Here is a 22189-nt window from a genome sequence, read left to right as displayed (position 1 = left end):
TGCTAAAAAAACGAACACTTCACACTAAATTTTTATTCTTATTATTATTATTATTATTATTATCATTATTATTATTATTATTATTATTATTATTATTATTATTATTATTATTATTATTATTATTATTATCATTATATTATTATTATTATTATTATTATTATTATTATTATTATTATTATTATTATTATTATTATTATTATTATTTTTATTATTATTATTATTATAATGATTATTATTATAATGATTATTATTATTATTATTATTATTATTACTAGCCTGATCCGCTCAATTTATGGTTGATTTTAGCCCTTGAGTCCCATTTAGGAAGTATACACGTTAATAATTGTTACAGATAGTTATTTATTAATGTTGTGTTTGGTTATTGTCTGTTACCAAGTTTCGTATATGAACTGCTGGACATGACACGAATTAAAATTGTTCATCAAACTTATCTTCATATGCTGTTTACACCTTCTGTTTGGTATTGTTAAGGTATTGTTAAGGTCACTGTAACTGAAAATAAACTTAAGTTTGGATTGATGTATATTGATAAAACTTGGTGTGAATGTAGCTTATGTAAAGATCTAGGTGGGATTTGCATAAGAAACGGTAAGGGTAAAGGCCATTGCAAGAATAAATAGAAACTTAATTCCAGATTAAAAGCAATTGAATAGATCTATTCTGTGGGTATTTATTGTCAATAGAGGCCGGTTAGGTCAAGGTAAAAGTTTCTCTTACTTATACAGAAAACAAACTTGATTCAGATTTATATCTTTCAGATTTTATTCGACTTCTGCGACAACTTGCGAACTCTGCTAAAAAGTGGGTACTTCACGCCTGCAACCGCAGGGCTATAGGCCACCTGCGGTCTGTGCTAAAAAACGAACACTTCACGCCTGCAACCGCAGGGCTATAGGCCACCTGCGGTCTGTGCTAAAAAAAGAACACTTCACGCCTGCAACCGCAGGGCTATAGGCCACCTGCGGTCTGTGCTAAAAAACGAACACTTCACGCCTGCAACCGCAGGGCTATAGGCCACCTGCGGTCTGTGCTAAAAACCGAACACTTCACGCCTGCAACCGCAGGGCTATAGGCCACCTGCGGTCTGTGCTAAAAAAAGAACACTTCACGCCTGCAACCGCAGGGCTATAGGCCACCTGCGGTCTGTGCTAAAAAACGAACACTTCACGCCTGCAACCGCAGGGCTATAGGCCACCTGCGGTCTGTGCTAAAAAACGAACACTTCACGCCTGCAACCGCAGGGCTATAGGCCACCTGCGGTCTGTGCTAAAAAACGAACACTTCACGCCTGCAACCGCAGGGCTATAGGCCACCTGCGGTCTGTGCTAAAAAACGAACACTTCACGCCTGCAACCGCAGGGCTATAGGCCACCTGCGGTCACTGCTAAAAAACGAACACTTCACGCCTGCAACCGCAGGGCTATAGGCCACCTGCGGTCTCTGCTAAAAAACGAACACTTCACGCCTGCAACCGCAGGGCTATAGGCCACCTGCGGTCTCTGCTAAAAAACGAACACTTCACGCCTGCAACCGCAGGGCTATAGGCCACCTGCGGTCTCTGCTAAAAAAAACGAACACTTCACACTAAATTTTTATTCTTATTATTATTATTATTATTATTATCATTATTATTATTATTATTATTATTATTATTATTATTATTATTATTATTATTATTATTATTATTATTATTATTATTATCATTATATTATTATTATTATTATTATTATTATTATTATTATTATTATTATTATTATTATTATTATTATTATTATTATTATTTTTATTATTATTATTATTATAATGATTATTATTATAATGATTATTATTATTATTATTAATATTATTATTACTAGCCTGATCCGCTCAATTTATGGTTGATTATAGCCCTTGAGTCCCATTTAGGAAGTATACACGTTAATAATTGTTACAGATAGTTATTTATTAATGTTGTGTTTGGTTATTGTCTGTTACCAAGTTTCGTATATGAACTGCTGGACATGACACGAATTAAAATTGTTCATCAAACTTATCTTCATATGCTGTTTACACCTTCTGTTTGGTATTGTTAAGGTATTGTTAAGGTCACTGTAACTGAAAATAAACTTAAGTTTGGATTGATGTATATTGATAAAACTTGGTGTGAATGTAGCTTATGTAAAGATCTAGGTGGGATTTGCATAAGAAACGGTAAGGGTAAAGGCCATTGCAAGAATAAATAGAAACTTAATTCCAGATTAAAAGCAATTGAATAGATCTATTCTGTGGGTATTTATTGTCAATAGAGGCCGGTTAGGTCAAGGTAAAAGTTTCTCTTACTTATACAGAAAACAAACTTGATTCAGATTTATATCTTTCAGATTTTATTCGACTTCTGCGACAACTTGCGAACTCTGCTAAAAAGTGGGTACTTCACGCCTGCAACCGCAGGGCTATAGGCCACCTGCGGTCTGTGCTAAAAAACGAACACTTCACGCCTGCAACCGCAGGGCTATAGGCCACCTGCGGTCTCTGCTAAAAAACGAACACTTCACGCCTGCAACCGCAGGGCTATAGGCCACCTGCGGTCTCTGCTAAAAAACGAACACTTCACGCCTGCAACCGCAGGGCTATAGGCCACCTGCGGTCTCTGCTAAAAAACGAACACTTCACGCCTGCAACCGCAGGGCTATAGGCCACCTGCGGTCTCTGCTAAAAAACGAACACTTCACGCCTGCAACCGCAGGGCTATAGGCCACCTGCGGTCTGTGCTAAAAAACGAACACTTCACGCCTGCAACCGCAGGGCTATAGGCCACCTGCGGTCTGTGCTAAAAAACGAACACTTCACGCCTGCAACCGCAGGGCTATAGGCCACCTGCGGTCTGTGCTAAAAAACGAACACTTCACGCCTGCAACCGCAGGGCTATAGGCCACCTGCGGTCTGTGCTAAAAAACGAACACTTCACGCCTGCAACCGCAGGGCTATAGGCCACCTGCGGTCTGTGCTAAAAAAAGAACACTTCACGCCTGCAACCGCAGGGCTATAGGCCACCTGCGGTCTGTGCTAAAAAACGAACACTTCACGCCTGCAACCGCAGGGCTATAGGCCACCTGCGGTCTGTGCTAAAAAACGAACACTTCACGCCTGCAACCGCAGGGCTATAGGCCACCTGCGGTCTGTGCTAAAAACGAACACTTCACGCCTGCAACCGCAGGGCTATAGGCCACCTGCGGTCTGTGCTAAAACACGAACACTTCACGCCTGCAACCGCAGGGCTATAGGCCACCTGCGGTCTGTGCTAAAAAACGAACACTTCACGCCTGCAACCGCAGGGCTATAGGCCACCTGCGGTCTGTGCTAAAAAACGAACACTTCACGCCTGCAACCGCAGGGCTATAGGCCACCTGCGGTCTGTGCTAAAAAACGAACACTTCACGCCTGCAACCGCAGGGCTATAGGCCACCTGCGGTCTGTGCTAAAAACGAACACTTCACGCCTGCAACCGCAGGGCTATAGGTCACCTGCGGTCTGTGCTAAAAAACGAACACTTCACGCCTGCAACCGCAGGGCTATAGGCCACCTGCGGTCTGTGCTAAAAAACGAACACTTCACGCCTGCAACCGCAGGGCTATAGGCCACCTGCGGTCTGTGCTAAAAAACGAACACTTCACGCCTGCAACCGCAGGGCTATAGGCCACCTGCGGTCTGTGCTAAAAAACGAACACTTCACGCCTGCAACCGCAGGGCTATAGGCCACCTGCGGTCTGTGCTAAAAACGAACACTTCACGCCTGCAACCGCAGGGCTATAGGCCACCTGCGGTCTGTGCTAAAAAAAGAACACTTCACGCCTGCAACCGCAGGGCTATAGGCCACCTGCGGTCTCTGCTAAAAAACGAACACTTCACGCCTGCAACCGCAGGGCTATAGGCCACCTGCGGTCTGTGCTAAAAAACGAACACTTCACGCCTGCAACCGCAGGGCTATAGGCCACCTGCGGTCTGTGCTAAAAAACGAACACTTCACGCCTGCAACCGCAGGGCTATAGGCCACCTGCGGTCTGTGCTAAAAAACGAACACTTCACGCCTGCAACCGCAGGGCTATAGGCCACCTGCGGTCACTGCTAAAAAACGAACACTTCACGCCTGCAACCGCAGGGCTATAGGCCACCTGCGGTCTGTGCTAAAAAATGAACACTTCACGCCTGCAACCGCAGGGCTATAGGCCACCTGCGGTCTCTGCTAAAAAACGAACTCTTCACACCTGCAACCGCAGGGCTTTAAGCCACCTGCGGTCTCTGCTAAAAAAACGAACACTTCACACTAAATTTTTATTCTTATTATTATTATTATTACTATCATTATTATTATTATTATTATTATTATTATTATTATTATTATTATTATTATTATTATTATTATTATTATTATCATTATATTATTATTATTATTATTATTATTATTATTATTATTATTATTATTATTATTATTATTATTATTATAATGATTATTATTATAATGATTATTATTATTATTATTATTATTATTATTACTAGCCTGATCCGCTCAATTTATGGTTGATTTTAGCCCTTGAGTCCCATTTAGGAAGTATACACGTTAATAATTGTTACAGATAGTTATTTATTAATGTTGTGTTTGGTTATTGTCTGTTACCAAGTTTCGTATATGAACTGCTGGACATGACACGAATTAAAATTGTTCATCAAACTTATCTTCATATGCTGTTTACACCTTCTGTTTGGTATTGTTAAGGTATTGTTAAGGTCACTGTAACTGAAAATAAACTTAAGTTTGGATTGATGTTTATTGATAAAACTTGGTGTGAATGTAGCTTATGTAAAGATCTAGGTGGGATTTGCATAAAAAACGGTAAGGGTAAAGGCCATTGCAAGAATAAATAGAAACTTAATTCCAGATTAAAAGCAATTGAATAGATCTATTCTGTGGGTATTTATTGTCAATAGAGGCCGGTTAGGTCAAGGTAAAAGTTTCTCTTACTTATACAGAAAACAAACTTGATTCAGATTTATATCTTTCAGATTTTATTCGACTTCTGCGACAACTTGCGGTCTCTGCTAAAAAGTGGGTACTTCACGCCTGCAACCGCAGGGCTATAGGCCAACTGCGGTCTCTGCTAAAAAACGAACACTTCACGCCTGCAACCGCAGGGCTATAGGCCACCTGCGGTCTCTGCTAAAAAACGAACACTTCACGCCTGCAACCGCAGGGCTATAGGCCACCTGCGGTCTCTGCTAAAAAACGAACACTTCACGCCTGCAACCGCAGGGCTATAGGCCACCTGCGGTCTGTGCTAAAAACGAACACTTCACGCCTGCAACCGCAGGGCTATAGGCCACCTGCGGTCTGTGCTAAAAAACGAACACTTCACGCCTGCAACCGCAGGGCTATAGGCCACCTGCAGTCTCTGCTAAAAAACGAACACTTCACGCCTGCAACCGCAGGGCTATAGGCCACCTGCGGTCTGTGCTAAAAAACGAACACTTCACGCCTGCAACCGCAGGGCTATAGGCCACCTGCGGTCTGTGCTAAAAAACGAACACTTCACGCCTGCAACCGCAGGGCTATAGGCCACCTGCGGTCTGTGCTAAAAAACGAACACTTCACGCCTGCAACCGCAGGGCTATAGGCCACCTGCGGTCTGTGCTAAAAAACGAACACTTCACGCCTGCAACCGCAGGGCTATAGGCCACCTGCGGTCTGTGCTAAAAAACGAACACTTCACGCCTGCAACCGCAGGGCTATAGGCCACCTGCGGTCTGTGCTAAAAAACGAACACTTCACGCCTGCAACCGCAGGGCTATAGGCCACCTGCGGTCTGTGCTAAAAAACGAACTCTTCACGCCTGCAACCGCAGGGCTATAGGCCACCTGCGGTCTGTGCTAAAAAAACGAACTCTTCACGCCTGCAACCGCAGGGCTATAGGCCACCTGCGGTCTGTGCTAAAAAACGAACTCTTCACGCCTGCAACCGCAGGGCTATAGGCCACCTGCGGTCTGTGCTAAAAAACGAACACTTCACGCCTGCAACCGCAGGGCTATAGGCCACCTGCGGTCTGTGCTAAAAATCGAACACTTCACGCCTGCAACCGCAGGGCTATAGGCCACCTGCGGTCTGTGCTAAAAACCGAACACTTCACGCCTGCAACCGCAGGGCTATAGGCCACCTGCGGTCTGTGCTAAAAAACGAACTCTTCACGCCTGCAACCGCAGGGCTATAGGCCACCTGCGGTCTGTGCTAAAAAACGAACACTTCACGCCTGCAACCGCAGGGCTATAGGCCACCTGCGGTCTGTGCTAAAAAACGAACACTTCACGCCTGCAACCGCAGGGCTATAGGCAACCTGCGGTCTGTGCTAAAAAACGAACACTTCACGCCTGCAACCGCAGGGCTATAGGCAACCTGCGGTCTGTGCTAAAAAACGAACACTTCACGCCTGCAACCGCAGGGCTATAGGCCACCTGCGGTCTGTGCTAAAAAACGAACACTTCACGCCTGCAACCGCAGGGCTATAGGCCACCTGCGGTCTGTGCTAAAAAACGAACACTTCACGCCTGCAACCGCAGGGCTATAGGCCACCTGCGGTCTGTGCTAAAAACGAACACTTCACGCCTGCAACCGCAGGGCTATAGGCCACCTGCGGTCTCTGCTAAAAAACGAACACTTCACGCCTGCAACCGCAGGGCTATAGGCCACCTGCGGTCTGTGCTAAAAAACGAACACTTCACGCCTGCAACCGCAGGGCTATAGGCCACCTGCGGTCTGTGCTAAAAAACGAACACTTCACGCCTGCAACCGCAGGGCTATAGGCCACCTGCGGTCTGTGCTAAAAACGAACACTTCACGCCTGCAACCGCAGGGCTATAGGCCACCTGCGGTCTGTGCTAAAAAACGAACACTTCACGCCTGCAACCGCAGGGCAATAGGCCACCTGCGGTCTGTGCTCAAAAACGAACACTTCACGCCTGCAACCGCAGGGCTATAGGCCACCTGCGGTCTGTGCTAAAAAACGAACACTTCACGCCTGCAACCGCAGGGCTAAAGGCCACCTGCGGTCTGTGCTAAAAAACGAACACTTCACGCCTGCAACCGCAGGGCTATAGGCCACCTGCGGTCTCTGCTAAACAACGAACACTTCACACCTGCAACCGCAGGGCTATAGGCCACCTGCGGTCTGTGCTAAAAAAACGAACACTTCACGCCTGCAACCGCAGGGCTATAGGCCACCTGCAGTCTCGTGCTAAAAAACGAACACTTCACGCCTGCAACCGCAGGGCTATAGGCCACCTTCGGTCTGTGCTAAAAAACGAACACTTCACGCCTGCAACCGCAGGGCTATAGGCCACCTGCGGTCTGTGCTAAAAAACGAACACTTCACGCCTGCAACCGCAGGGCTATAGGCCACCTGCGGTCTGTGCTAAAAAACGAACACTTCACGCCTGCAACCGCAGGGCTATAGGCCACCTGCGGTCTGTGCTAAAAAACGAACACTTCACGCCTGCAACCGCAGGGCTATAGGCCACCTGCGGTCTGTGCTAAAAAACGAACACTTCACGCCTGCAACCGCAGGGCTATAGGCCACCTGCGGTCTGTGCTAAAAAACGAACACTTCACGCCTGCAACCGCAGGGCTATAGGCCACCTGCGGTCTGTGCTAAAAAACGAACACTTCACGCCTGCAACCGCAGGGCTATAGGCCACCTGCGGTCTGTGCTAAAAAACGAACACTTCACGCCTGCAACCGCAGGGCTATAGGCCACCTGCGGTCTGTGCTAAAAAACGAACACTTCACGCCTGCAACCGCAGGGCTATAGGCCACCTGCGGTCTGTGCTAAAAAACGAACACTTCACGCCTGCAACCGCAGGGCTATAGGCCACCTGCGGTCTGTGCTAAAAAACGAACACTTCACGCCTGCAACCGCAGGGCTATAGGCCACCTGCGGTCTGTGCTAAAAACCGAACACTTCACGCCTGCAACCGCAGGGCTATAGGCCACCTGCGGTCTGTGCTAAAAAACGAACACTTCACGCCTGCAACCGCAGGGCTATAGGCCACCTGCGGTCTGTGCTAAAAAACGAACACTTCACGCCTGCAACCGCAGGGCTATAGGCCACCTGCGGTCTGTGCTAAAAAACGAACACTTCACGCCTGCAACCGCAGGGCTATAGGCCACCTGCGGTCTGTGCTAAAAAACGAACACTTCACGCCTGCAACCGCAGGGCTATAGGCCACCTGCGGTCTGTGCTAAAAAACGAACTCTTCACGCCTGCAACCGCAGGGCTATAGGCCACCTGCGGTCTGTGCTAAAAAACGAACACTTCACGCCTGCAACCGCAGGGCTATAGGCCACCTGCGGTCTGTGCTAAAAATCGAACACTTCACGCCTGCAACCGCAGGGCTATAGGCCACCTGCGGTCTGTGCTAAAAAACGAACACTTCACGCCTGCAACCGCAGGGCTATAGGCCACCTGCGGTCTGTGCTAAAAAACGAACATCTTCACGCCTGCAACCGCAGGGCTATAGGCCACCTGCGGTCTGTGCTAAAAAACGAACACTTCACGCCTGCAACCGCAGGGCTATAGGCCACCTGCGGTCTGTGCTAAAAAACGAACACTTCACGCCTGCAACCGCAGGGCTATAGGCCACCTGCGGTCTGTGCTAAAAAACGAACACTTCACGCCTGCAACCGCAGGGCTATAGGCCACCTGCGGTCTGTGCTAAAAAACGAACACTTCACGCCTGCAACCGCAGGGCTATAGGCCACCTGCGGTCTGTGCTAAAAAACGAACACTTCACGCCTGCAACCGCAGGGCTATAGGCCACCTGCGGTCTGTGCTAAAAACGAACACTTCACGCCTGCAACCGCAGGGCTATAGGCCACCTGCGGTCTGTGCTAAAAAACGAACACTTCACGCCTGCAACCGCAGGGCTATAGGCCACCTGCGGTCTGTGCTAAAAACGAACACTTCACGCCTGCAACCGCAGGGCTATAGGCCACCTGCGGTCTGTGCTAAAAAACGAACACTTCACGCCTGCAACCGCAGGGCTATAGGCCACCTGCGGTCTGTGCTAAAAACGAACACTTCACGCCTGCAACCGCAGGGCTATAGGCCACCTGCGGTCTGTGCTAAAAAACGAACACTTCACGCCTGCAACCGCAGGGCTAATAGGCCACCTGCGGTCTGTGCTCAAAAACGAACACTTCACGCCTGCAACCGCAGGGCTATAGGCCACCTGCGGTCTGTGCTAAAAAACGAACACTTCACGCCTGCAACCGCAGGGCTATAAGGCCACCTGCGGTCTGTGCTAAAAAACGAACACTTCACGCCTGCAACCGCAGGGCTATAGGCCACCTGCGGTCTGTGCTAAAAAACGAACACTTCACGCCTGCAACCGCAGGGCTATAGGCCACCTGCGGTCTCTGCTAAAAAACGAACACTTCACGCCTGCAACCGCAGGGCTATAGGCAACCTGCGGTCTGTGCTAAAAAACGAACACTTCACGCCTGCAACCGCAGGGCTATAGGCCACCTGCGGTCTGTGCTAAAAAACGAACTCTTCACGCCTGCAACCGCAGGGCTATAGGCCACCTGCGGTCTCTGCTAAAAAACGAACACTTCACGCCTGCAACCGCAGGGCTATAGGCCACCTGCGGTCTGTGCTAAAAAACGAATCTCTTCACGCCTGCAACCGCAGGGCTATAGGCCACCTGCGGTCTCTGCTAAAAAACGAACACTTCACGCCTGCAACCGCAGGGCTATAGGCCACCTGCGGTCTCTGCTAAAAAACGAACACTTCACGCCTGCAACCGCAGGGCTATAGGCCACCTGCGGTCTCTGCTAAAAAACGAACACTTCACTCCTGCAACCGCAGGGCTATAGGCCACCTGCGGTCTGTGCTAAAAAACGAACACTTCACGCCTGCAACCGCAGGGCTATAGGCCACCTGCGGTCTGTGCTAAAAAACGAACACTTCACGCCTGCAACCGCAGGGCTATAGGCCACCTGCGGTCTGTGCTAAAAAACGAACACTTCACGCCTGCAACCGCAGGGCTATATGGCCACCTGCGGTCTGTGCTAAAAAACGAACACTTCACGCCTGCAACCGCAGGGCTATAGGCCACCTGCGGTCTGTGCTAAAAACGAACACTTCACGCCTGCAACCGCAGGGCTATAGGCCACCTGCGGTCTGTGCTAAAAAACGAACACTTCACGCCTGCAACCGCAGGGCTATAGGCCACCTGCGGTCTGTGCTAAAAAACGAACACTTCACGCCTGCAACCGCAGGGCTATAGGCCACCTGCGGTCTGTGCTAAAAAACGAACACTTCACGCCTGCAACCGCAGGGCTATAGGCCACCTGCGGTCTGTGCTAAAAAACGAACACTTCACGCCTGCAACCGCAGGGCTATAGGCCACCTGCGGTCTGTGCTAAAAAACGAACACTTCACGCCTGCAACCGCAGGGCTATAGGCCACCTGCGGTCTGTGCTAAAAAACGAACACTTCACGCCTGCAACCGCACGGCTATAGGCCACCTGCGGTCTGTGCTAAAAAACGAACTCTTCACGCCTGCAACCGCAGGGCTATAGGCCACCTGCGGTCTGTGCTAAAAAACGAACACTTCACGCCTGCAACCGCAGGGCTATAGGCCACCTGCGGTCTGTGCTAAAAAACGAACACTTCACGCCTGCAACCGCAGGGCTATAGGCCACCTGCGGTCTGTGCTAAAAAACGAACTCTTCACGCCTGCAACCGCAGGGCTATAGGCCACCTGCGGTCTGTGCTAAAAAACGAACACTTCACGCCTGCAACCGCAGGGCTATAGGCCACCTGCGGTCTGTGCTAAAAACGAACTCTTCACGCCTGCAACCGCAGGGCTATAGGCCACCTGCGGTCTGTGCTAAAAAACGAACACTTCACGCCTGCAACCGCAGGGCTATAGGCCACCTGCGGTCTGTGCTAAAAAACGAACACTTCACGCCTGCAACCGCAGGGCTATAGGCCACCTGCGGTCTGTGCTAAAAAACGAACACTTCACGCCTGCAACCGCAGGGCTATAGGCCACCTGCGGTCTGTGCTAAAAAACGAACACTTCACGCCTGCAACCGCAGGGCTATAGGCCACCTGCGGTCTGTGCTAAAAAACGAACACTTCACGCCTGCAACCGCAGGGCTATAGGCCACCTGCGGTCTGTGCTAAAAAACGAACACTTCACGCCTGCAACCGCAGGGCTATAGGCCACCTGCGGTCTGTGCTAAAAAACGAACACTTCACGCCTGCAACCGCAGGGCTATAGGCCACCTGCGGTCTGTGCTAAAAAACGAACACTTCACGCCTGCAACCGCAGGGCTATAGGCCACCTGCGGTCTGTGCTAAAAAACGAACACTTCACGCCTGCAACCGCAGGGCTATAGGCCACCTGCGGTCTATGTGTTAAGTCCTTGTTACTATTAAGAACAATAGGATGCGGCTTTCCAGTTTTCTCCAGCTGCTGTATTTAAGGATCGTTTGCTCAATATATTCATGATCAGCAATGTTATTGTCTATTGATACTTGTATCGGCGTAATTACCATCTTGTCTACCATTAAATTATTTCTAGTAATCTCATCCTAATATACTGAAATAAAAATGTTTACGCTTTTAGGTACAAACATTTCCATCTTGTTTGATTGTGTTTTCAAAATGCACCTTTTACTCCGTTTATACCTTCGCAACACATTTTAAATAACCCTGGCTATGTATTCAAATCTTTGCCAGCAGCATACATAATTTTGAAACGCAATCATATCATAACCAAGTCAACATTCAGGAGTATAGTAAAGAATAGTACGTTTGTCTCTACACCGGCTCGGTATTGAAATTGATCGATTGAGAAACGTACCAAGAGAAGAACGGTTATGCGCTTCATATAATAAGTTAGAAGACGAATACCATTTCCTATTTAAATGTATATTGTATAATGATATACGCGGTAAATATATCAAGCGATACTTTAGAGAAAGACCAAGTATGTCTAGAACTAATCAGTTGTTAACATTTCATTATGCAAATGTTGTGAAGCTATTTGCTTTATTTATCTTTAATGCTTTTGAAATAAATAGGACACATACCAAAATCCAGGCCAATAAAGACTGACCTAAATTACTATAATGCTGGTCAACCAAAATATACAACCAGTTTCATAAACGTGTTTAATCACTATTAAGGTTTTTAGCATTTTATCATACTCAGATTGGTATACTAAATTAAGATAAAATTGTTGTTTTATGATATGTCTATTTGTTAATTCATTTCTATGCTCGCCAAAGATTTTACTTACGGTCATATGAATTTGATCGTGAGCAATTTCTTCTAAATCGAATATATATGTAAAAGCGTCGCTTATTCCAATCAAAGATATACAACAGAGAAATAAATCATTATTGATTTAGTTAGAATATAATATTGAATTACACATATACAGCTGTTAACATTGCAATATAAATAAACCTATGTATAAATATGCTCCGCCAAAAATGTATATGCCATTGTATTACATTAGTTTGATCAAGGGTCATATTAGCCTATTTCAAATATGTATTGTGTTGTTTATATTTTGAATAAACTTCCTTCTTCTTTTTCATACTTCTATACACTTTGCTGTTGATTTCATTGTCTCTTTCAATTGCAACTGGTATCAGACTCTCCTTTTCCTAAGTAATAAGTTATAATATCAAAGTACTTAAGAACATCACTATGGTTTTTATTTCATCCATATTCCTTTTAGTACATTCTGTATTTTCTTTTATATTTTTTATTTCTTCATTTTTCTAATCGTCGCTGAAATTATTGTAACTGTAATATGTTCTTTAGTAGAAGCTACAGTCATAACGAAATAAATGTTTTTTTACTATTTCTCCAATCTATATTAATACATACATGTTCTCCATATCCATTTAGTTTATACCTCTATATATATATTCTATTGGTACAACGTCATAAGCTTATTTTTTAAGTTCTAATATTAAAGTAAAAACTGATTTAATAATTTCTTTTTCATAATATATTTTTGCATTGTCATTTTATGTGCGTATGAATGAAAATGTTTAAAATGTCTATGTTGGGATTTTAGTAATGTTTTTTTCTTTAATATGAGTTTTATTTCGCAAAACAGTAATTTTTGCGGGAATAGCACCTGTACCTGTTAAAACAACTGGTGCAGCTAGTACTAAAGCTTATGGCTGTGCATCCTATTAGACCGCTTGCTACTTTTAAATCTGCGCTTATATTTCCACGTATCTTATATCTATTTCTTTATGCTGCAACTAATTTTGTTGAATGAGTTAAAAGCTGTCCTAAATTTTCTATTTTAAACTATGTAATTATATTATTTATATTTAAATACAAGTTAACCCAAAAAGTGTGCACCAAATAGGCACCAGTAAAAGGCACAGGGACTAAACCGTAGTAGTATGTTATAGTACGTTGTATGGGGGATTTGACTTATTTGAAGTTTACTTTTGTTGAGTATTGTGAGATAGATGTTTGATTGACAAAATCATATCATGACTATGTACAAAATAATTGAGATTGCAAAGTAAATTAATTTAATTCTACATTCTCGCAACACTAAATTCTAGAAAAGCGCAAAATTGGCCAAACTGCGCTAGGACGAACATACTCCATACAATCGGCACATGCGACCTTAACTTGAAATGAGCGATTCGACGTCTCAAACCGAAGGATTTTAGATCCCCTTTGACTTCAACTACAAAAGGGAGGTTTGACACCTAAAGTGCTAGGGCATTGGTCACATGCAACTGTATCGACATAAAAGGTAAATGGACGCCTACAACTGTAGTGATTTATGCTACATGCAACTTCTACCGGTGACACGCGTTCAGTCGCCCTTTAAAGTGGCAGTTGCAGTCTCCTGCGACCTCATCTGCAAAAAAGCGTTGTTCACCGCCTCGAATCGTAGAACCATATGTCATCTGCAGCCTCCTCTGAAAAAGGGTAAATTGGGCGGCTGCATATATGGCAACCAGCGTCTCCTCTGGAAAAGGGATTTCTGACGCTTGCGACCGTACGGCTAAAGGTCAGCTGCAGCCTCCTTCAGAAAAGTTCAATTGGACGGCTGTCACCGCAGGGCTATAGGTCACCTGCTGCTTTCACATTGAAAGGATTATGTAAAGCTTGAAACCGCAGGGTCACCTTCGACTTCAGTTGGAAGTGGGTATGCTGCCTCGAACCGCCATTAGTGCAGCCTCCACTTAAAAATGGCTTTTGAAGCCTGCAACTGCAAAGTTATAGGCCATATGCAGCCTACTCTGGAAAAGTTTATTTTGACGTCGGCAACCGCAGGCCTTAGGGCCATCTGTGCCGTCAACTGGAAATTGGCACTCGTAGGTATGCAATCGCAGGGTCTCTGGTCACCTACGACCTCAACTGGGAAAGGTAGATCGACGCAAAGAACAACAAGGCCACTGGTCACCAGAAGCATCCACTGGAAAAAGGTTGTTCGCCGCCTCGAACCGCAGGGCCGTAGGTCACCTGCGGCCTCCTTTGGAAAATGATTAATCGAAGCCGAAAACCGTGGGACCACTGGTCAGCTGCGATCTAATCTTGACATTGTATGTTCACAACCTCAAACCACAGGGTTAGGGTTAGCAGTAAAGGTTTGTTTTTTTCACGCATGTGAAGAATGAAACCGCACTGGTCACCTGTGACATCAACTGAGAAAGGGTAGATCCTCACCGCAAAAAGCATTGCCACTGGTCACATTTGGCCTCAACAGAAAAATGGTTGTTTGCCGTCATGAACCGCATGTTCATATTCATCCGCGGAAGAGTTTTTATACGCATACAACTGCAAAAGTGTAGGTCACCTGCAACCTCCACTGGAAAATGGCAATCGTGCACCTGAATTATCCGGGCCACCGGTCACCTTTTACCGGAACCGGGAAAGGATGGATTGACGGAAGGATTCAAAGGGCCATAGGTCTCCTGAGGCCTCCACTAGAAAATAATTATTTGCAATTAGTAAGCATTTTCGTCATATACTGTTTCTCTTGACAAGAATACCGGTGTTAACGTGTTTATAACGGGCCACTGCATCTATGAGCCAGGTATTTTGTTTGTAGCTTACGAATAACTTATAATTTTCAACGAGAATTGGTCTTTGTTTACATTTTCGCCGGGCGAACACTCTTCACTTGTTTCATATTACAGGATAGGGTTTTTTTTTCAAATCTCATTTTTATGTTTATGGCAATGTATTATATTGATAATATACATATTCAAGTATGTATAAAATATCATTTTGGCTATTTGAAATTATTTCTTGTGACTTTAATGAGCCTTTGTCATCAAGCCACTGTGGTAAATACTTGGATCGAAGCCTCAAACCACATAGCCATTAAACATCTGCGGAAATTTGAAAATGATAGTATAACGTTTAGAACCATAGGGCTAAAGGTCATCTATCGCCTCTATTTGAAAAGGGATATTTAAAACCTCGAGCTGCAGGACACACGTACGCCTGCGACTTCCACTGGTTAAGGGAACTGTTATTGGACACCTGCAACCGCATGGATAAATGTCACATATGAACATCCAATGGAAAAGAACAATCTTACGTCTGCGACCACAGGTACACTGATTGCCTGCGACTGCAACTGGAAAGACTTCCATGCTTCATTTGTAGAAAGTTATTAAACGGCAGCTAAAAGGGTAAACGAACGCCTGCATCCACGGAGCTACTGTTCACGTGCGATCGAACTGAAAAAGATTGGTTCGACGACTCGGAAACGCTAATTCTTCAACGTCAGTAAGTGTAATGAAATTATATTCAGAAATCACAGGACCAAAGTTCTTGTTTTAGTATACAATACGCATTTTAATACTTATGACACTCATATTCAACTTCTTAGGCATTTCATGGCTTGTATATACAGGTTTAAATAGATACTTCCCAGTTTGGATAACTGTGCCAAAGTTCAAATAGCTATCGGCTTGAACACTGTTTATGTTCTTAATTTCGTAATAGATCTAACCTCCGTTGACGAAATGTTTATGTAATGGATTCGCACAAGATGCTGTAAATTTGAGAGATCAACTGGTGATTTGACATCAAAACTGTCTGTTAGCCCATGTGTGTCATGATCTCATTTACCTCGATTAACTAATTTGCATGAACACCTGTATTAGTCCATTACAAACATCTTGGCACACAGTGTGTTGTGGCCCTTAAGCACGAGCCTGTTCCAGCGGCGTAGCATGTTGATTCATCGGTGGTAAGGGGTTGGACTCCGTCCTGTGTCGCCAGTAAGCGCGGGAACTGGGGTGAATCTATGTACACCGAGGTCGTATCTCATCGCGCAATTGTGGTCTTTGTCTGAGGGTTGGAACTGCTTGAATCCCCATACTAGGCTAGATAAAACCACGACCGGTACAACACAAGAATTCTACAACTTTTCATATGGTTTGAAGCCAAGGTCTTTCAGGTAATGCACTAGACCTCTACTCTACTTTTTCATTTTCTCAATATATATTGTTCTATGTTGTTAAACGGATATAAAAAAATAATAATAAAGAAATAATATTCCAAATATCTCCTTTTTTCACGACCGCGAGGAGCAGAGCGCTGAAATTGATTAATTTATGAATTGTATGACTGAAAGTAATAGATCTGTTTGTTGCATTATCTAGTTGACCCTATTACGGTAAGTTAATGGATGTAATACGGAACAATGCCAAATAAATAACTTTATTATTATCTTTTTACCCCACCCTGTGGCGCAGCGCGCTGATATTTTAGGAATAAAACATAAATTGCATAATTGCACGTAATCAAGTTGCTTGTAGGTTTTTCTATTTGAAACTTACATACTTAAAAATCATCCAAAATCAGAAAGCCGGAAACATTGTTGCTACGTTTGGTTTTGATACAACTAACGTTCGTGAAGACCTTGTCCTGCCTTGCTAAAATCAGCAAAAACTTATCGACGTTATCAAGGTTAACGTTAACGAAAACAATCTATTCATTTGGGTGATTTTAATCGTTAAATTGTGTTTTAAAAGTGTTATATTCTATTCGGATAACCATATATACTACTGGTATCCTTACTGCATCGCAAATAAATTGGCTCTAAAAAGCTTGGGTTACCGTTAAAGGTATCTAATTTCCAACTCTTTCAATAACACTTAGATGGCATTGATGTTAACATTCAAATACGAAAGTGCTTAACTAAGTATTGAAAATAGTTTTTGAACGTTTATAATTATGCTGTTGTAAATTAAATCGGCTGTTATCTTCCAGTCGTTTATTGTGTTAATATGAACGGATATAAACACTCACGAGCGGTTGGTAAGTTTAACACACATACTTTAATAACTGATACATGCAAACTGTTTCGAATAGTTTCTTTGTTGTGCTTGGTTATTATTTGACTTAAAACTGGACTATACGTTGCATACCTATAAATTACGTTGGTTATATCATCACAGACAGTATACATGGGTCAGGACACCAACCTTCATGCATCTCAGCAGACTGACGACCTTAGTCTTGTGATGTTCATCTTTCAGCTCTTTCAGAGCGGCTTCATATTCACGGCCTTTGTGGCCGGTGTCATCTGTGTCGGTCATCTCGTCTTAATACGCCGGAAGTACTGCCGAAATACCACGACGCTGTTCGCAGTGGTGCTCTCTGGATTTTTGCATCTGATCGCGAGCGTGTACATGTTGACAATTGCCGAAAATTACATGAAAAAACGCGTAAAACAGGGGCCTCCGAGCGTCGGCTCGTGCATGGATTACTCGATGACGGCGGCGTTTGCAAACGGGGTGGTGCTCGTGTTTATCGTGCATAATGTTTACGTTCAGAACTTTAAATGGTCGATGTCATCGTGTCTAGCATACGCAGGCACACTTGGTTGCATCATCACAGGAAGTTTTTCCATTATCAAGATTGTGCCGCAAAATAGCCCACTTCCAGTTGAACAACATTCGCTTGTGACGCTTGGGACGTATGGAAGTCAGCACTTTGACGTATTCTTGTCCGTGTGTCAGAAAAACGTTTACGAGGAAAGATGGTCTATTCTGGTGGAATATTTAGTGATATACGTACCCGTCATGTTCACCGTGCTGGCTGCTCTTTACACGAACAGGACAAAACAAACGGGTATGATAGCTTGTATGAACTTATTTTAAATATTATTATATTATTTATCTTAAAAATGTCTATAAGATTTATCGAATCTTATATCGTAGCCGTATACTCTCAGCTCGACATCACACTGCTTGAAAGAGACACAATGCAATTTACTCCATTTTAAAAATCAGAAATACATGGACATGCCAACTTGTCAAATATTCAAAAGTAAAAGCCTTACTTTGGTGTTTATTTCTCCAACATAATGACTGAAAGTGTTCTAATCAACATGTTCCCCCATTGTTGACACATAAATAACATTTGGTTAGACTGCCTGGATTTAAATAGTTGTTAACTTCTAAATACTATAATATTAGGCTGACTCCGTCACGTATTGTTGGATCTCGAAATACTTATAAATGTAACCGAATGTCGTTCTGATTTTTTCTTTGCAGAAGTCACCATCACAGAGCTAAAGATTCTCTCAAACAAGGAGTGCAACGTTTCAGGGTTTAACTGCAATTGTGTTAAATTTAACTCAGTCATGGTTGCCATTCTTTTATACATTACTTTTGTCTTACTCATAGTACGACCGGGATACATTCTGTATGCGCACGCAACTTCGGGTTACTTCTGGGACATATTGCCTAGTTTGTTACAGACAGTAATTTTCACTTTTATTTGCTCAGAATATATTGGAAAAGTCCTTATTCGATCACAATATTGGAATAATGAGGTGAAATCAAACGGCTATTGTGACTGTAAACATAAGAGCAAGTCCCTTATGCAGGTCTGATAAGCTGCAATTTTCTGTAGACAGGTTATTTAGGGATGTGTTGTTTAAACGTAAAGACACATTTCCTTGGAATGGGAAATCCATCGTTATATTTCCACAAAACTGCGAAACTATGCTCAAATATGTTTGAAGCGCTAATTAGCACAAAAGGGTATCATATTGACGGAGTTAAAGTCGAAATATTGCCATATATTTACACTTGGTGTCATCTTCGTTCATTTAATCAAAATGATACTTATGACCAGAAACAACATGTTAAGATGGAACTTGGGACATAATGATGCTAAGTATGTCGGGAAGCTTATGCGTAGCTTTAAATACATAAACTTGAGCTCTTTGATGCGGACATAGAAACATGCTGTGACAAGCAAACGAGTTTTAATGTTTGAACATGATATTTGCATGCAAAAGAAGTTGTTTATATATATTTTAATTGATAAAATGATATATACGTCTCGTGATTAGTAAGTAAAGAAGGCTGTGATAATTAAATAATATCCAATTGAAATAAAGTTTAATTGTCGATGTATTTTTTATGTGTACATTTGAGTTTGTAGTAAAGCATAATGTCACTGTATTTAGATAAACTATTATTACAACGATCGTGCATGCATATTTCAATCATGTTTATGCATTACTCATATTATGTATATGTGTTGAGTCATTTCTATTTTTTAATATGTATGGTTTTAGAAAAATGTTTGAGGTAAATCGCATTAAGATTCTATGTTCATAGTTTGCAGGCTATTGTCCACTACATAATTTTACAATAGAAAAGTGTTTTATAGTTAATTGACCGATTTGCACGCGAAATAACACTGATTTCTAATGTTACTAGACCGTCAACTCCTTATAGGGGATGATAGTCTAACAAGTGTACCAAACATTAAACGGCATTAAAAATCCTTAGAATTGGCTAAACGCAGCCCCTATGTACTGAATATAGTGAAATCATGAATTTACAAGACAACTACTGGCACGGTAGGTATTGAAGACACGACATTGTACTATCAGACGATTTGAAAACGCCCCAGATCTTGAGAACATTTTCGGTTTGCATTTCAAAGGGACTCTAAACTACCGCACGTATTCAATGTGAATATTTCAAAGACAAGAATATTTAATTGCAATGCATGGTCCTTTTCCTTTTAAGATTGAGCGTGCTTTAATCGTTCGTAAAATTGAAATAAATCCGTACGTTAAATATATTTTTCTTTGGTAATGTTTGCACACATCGTGTGTAAAATCTCATTTACACAAGTATTAATTTCTGACGCTAAATAGTCTACTTTTCAACTGGCAAATGCTAATAATATATGTATACCCGTAAAGGTTGTCACTTTTCGCAATCAGCACAACCAAAGGGTTTAATAAAGACATTGCAATTTACCCGGTGAAATATTAAAAACAAACATAAAAGCAAAGCTCATGCGTTATGTCCACAACTGGCAAAATACGCAACAAAATCAACCATTTCGTTAGAAATTCACAGAGACGCATATCAAAACCATGCTTTGAAAACTTATGAAATGCCTTTATTAAATATTCTTTGGAAAACAATACAGATGTTTGCTTTATTAGTGCTATTATTATATGTTTTATATTATGAAACGAATTCGTAGTAATGTCGCAGGTCTGTTGATATGAATGAGTTACTCATAAATAACGCAGGAGTAACGAAAGAGTAACTTGAAACATTCGCCCAAATTAGTTTCATTCTTACCATACTATAATTCCTATTTCACTTGTGATAACCTTGGTATTGACCTAGATACGTTAAATGTTCAATTTTAGACATTGGTTTGCATTTTCTGTATTTTTCTATATATTTCGTTCTAGAATTTTGTTTTTTCCACCCATTTACTTATTACACAAATGTGTAGTGTGTTAATATTTCGACTACAGTTGTTAACAAGAAACTATTTAAGGTCTTGTTAAGAGAATGCATCTTATATGTTATAAATATAAAATGCAATACTAAGTTCAATATTCAATTATAAATAAAGTCTTTTCAGATAACGACACATCTGTAAATACACCCCATCCTGCGACTGTCTCAGCCCTCAATACTTCTACAATAATGTTGGTCATTTCATCACTAAAGATTTTAAATCTGAAGAAAAATGATTAACTGAGGAAACTTTACAACCATAGTCCTTATTACCGAAATGATCTAAAGAGGGTCTGTGTTTTGCCATTTTTTGCCTTCTTATCTGTGCAATTTGTAATGTATTTTTAAAACATATTAGTCAATTTATCAAGTAAATCAACAGGACAAATGCATATAAGTTACAACATTGATTTTTTTATTTTTAATTGCACACATTGGAGCTGAAATATTAACTTGAGGATTGTTTAAATCATGGGTAGTTATTTTCCCCTTGATGAAACCTAAACTCATCACTTTTGGACAAGTAGATGTTGCCAAAATGCTGCCCAAAATAATAATTTAATGTTTAAAAATCCTTCATTTTGTACTAGTTCTTTAACTTAAAGTTCAAAGTTGGAACATTTCCTTTCGTGCAATACAAATGACGGACGAAAACAACTGCTCAAACATGAATTCGTAGTTATATCGCATACAAGCTTTATATATGGATAATTGGGTAGAGTACCATTATTTGTCAATAGATTGACATCTAGCATCCGCTTTTGGTTTAAAATTACAATAACGGATAAGAGAAAACTCATCAAGCTTGCATATTTATAACTCGATGTTAACTGATCTACAAAATAACACTGCGGAAATCAATTGGGTAGTTAAACTTAAAAAGTTGTTAGAATCTATCGAGTTTGTTGAAGTTTGGCTTAACCAGGTTGTCTGAAATACAAAATTTGTTTTACACAACTTTTAGATGAGGACTTGAGACTGTTTCAAGCAAGAATGGAATAAAGATTTGCGAGAATCATGAAAAACGTCAATATATATGCTATTTGCAATTTTACTATCACTCATATTTAGACATCACAAAAACCAATAAATTCCGAACAACATTAACACGACTAAGAGTAGCTTCACATAGATTAGAGATAGTATTGGGCAGATGGCATACGCCCCACTCAATAACAAGGAATGAACGAGAATGACAAATTTTGTATTACACTTGAAACCGATACACTTGATACCAATTTCTCTGAGAATGTCCATGATACAATGAATTAACATATTTTATCCAATATACGATATTTTGGACTCAATCTAAACATCCAAAAATCTATCGA

General features: G+C 42.5%; 1 protein-coding gene across 4 annotated transcripts; it reads left to right on the top strand.

The window, feature by feature from the left end:
• The first annotated feature begins 15281 nt into the window (after positions 1-15281).
• LOC128245597 (uncharacterized) lies at positions 15282-20898 on the top strand. Of its 4 annotated transcripts, none has more exons than XR_008263191.1 (3): positions 15282-16522; positions 17607-18201; positions 18627-20897. XR_008263191.1 is itself a non-coding variant. In XM_052963802.1 (3 exons), exons 2-3 carry the CDS (start codon positions 17535-17537, stop codon positions 18965-18967), a joined length of 1008 nt encoding a protein of 335 aa, XP_052819762.1. In that variant the 5' UTR covers positions 16839-17385; positions 17526-17534; the 3' UTR covers positions 18968-20898. The 4 variants fall into 4 exon arrangements, 2 of the variants coding, with proteins under 2 accessions (XP_052819762.1, XP_052819763.1); XM_052963802.1 differs by lacking the exon at positions 15282-16522 and adding an exon at positions 16839-17385 and having other exon boundaries at positions 17526-18201; positions 18627-20898; XM_052963803.1 differs by lacking the exon at positions 15282-16522 and adding an exon at positions 16850-17381.
• The last annotated feature ends 1291 nt before the right edge of the window (positions 20899-22189 follow it).

The sequence above is a fragment of the Mya arenaria genome, chromosome 9, assembly GCF_026914265.1.
Source record: "Mya arenaria isolate MELC-2E11 chromosome 9, ASM2691426v1".
Classification (NCBI taxonomy): domain Eukaryota; kingdom Metazoa; phylum Mollusca; class Bivalvia; order Myida; family Myidae; genus Mya; species Mya arenaria.
Note: the sequence above shows the minus strand (reverse complement) of the source record. Positions and strands in the feature narration are given on the sequence as shown.

Bases quoted from the DNA above. Each gene is read 5' to 3' on its own strand.
- LOC128245597 (XM_052963802.1), top strand. From the start codon at position 17,535: ATGGGTCAGGACACCAACCTTCATGCATCTCAGCAGACTGACGACCTT. The intron at 18,202-18,626 runs GTATGATAGCTT...TTTTCTTTGCAG, and splicing joins GAACAGGACAAAACAAACGG to AAGTCACCATCACAGAGCTA.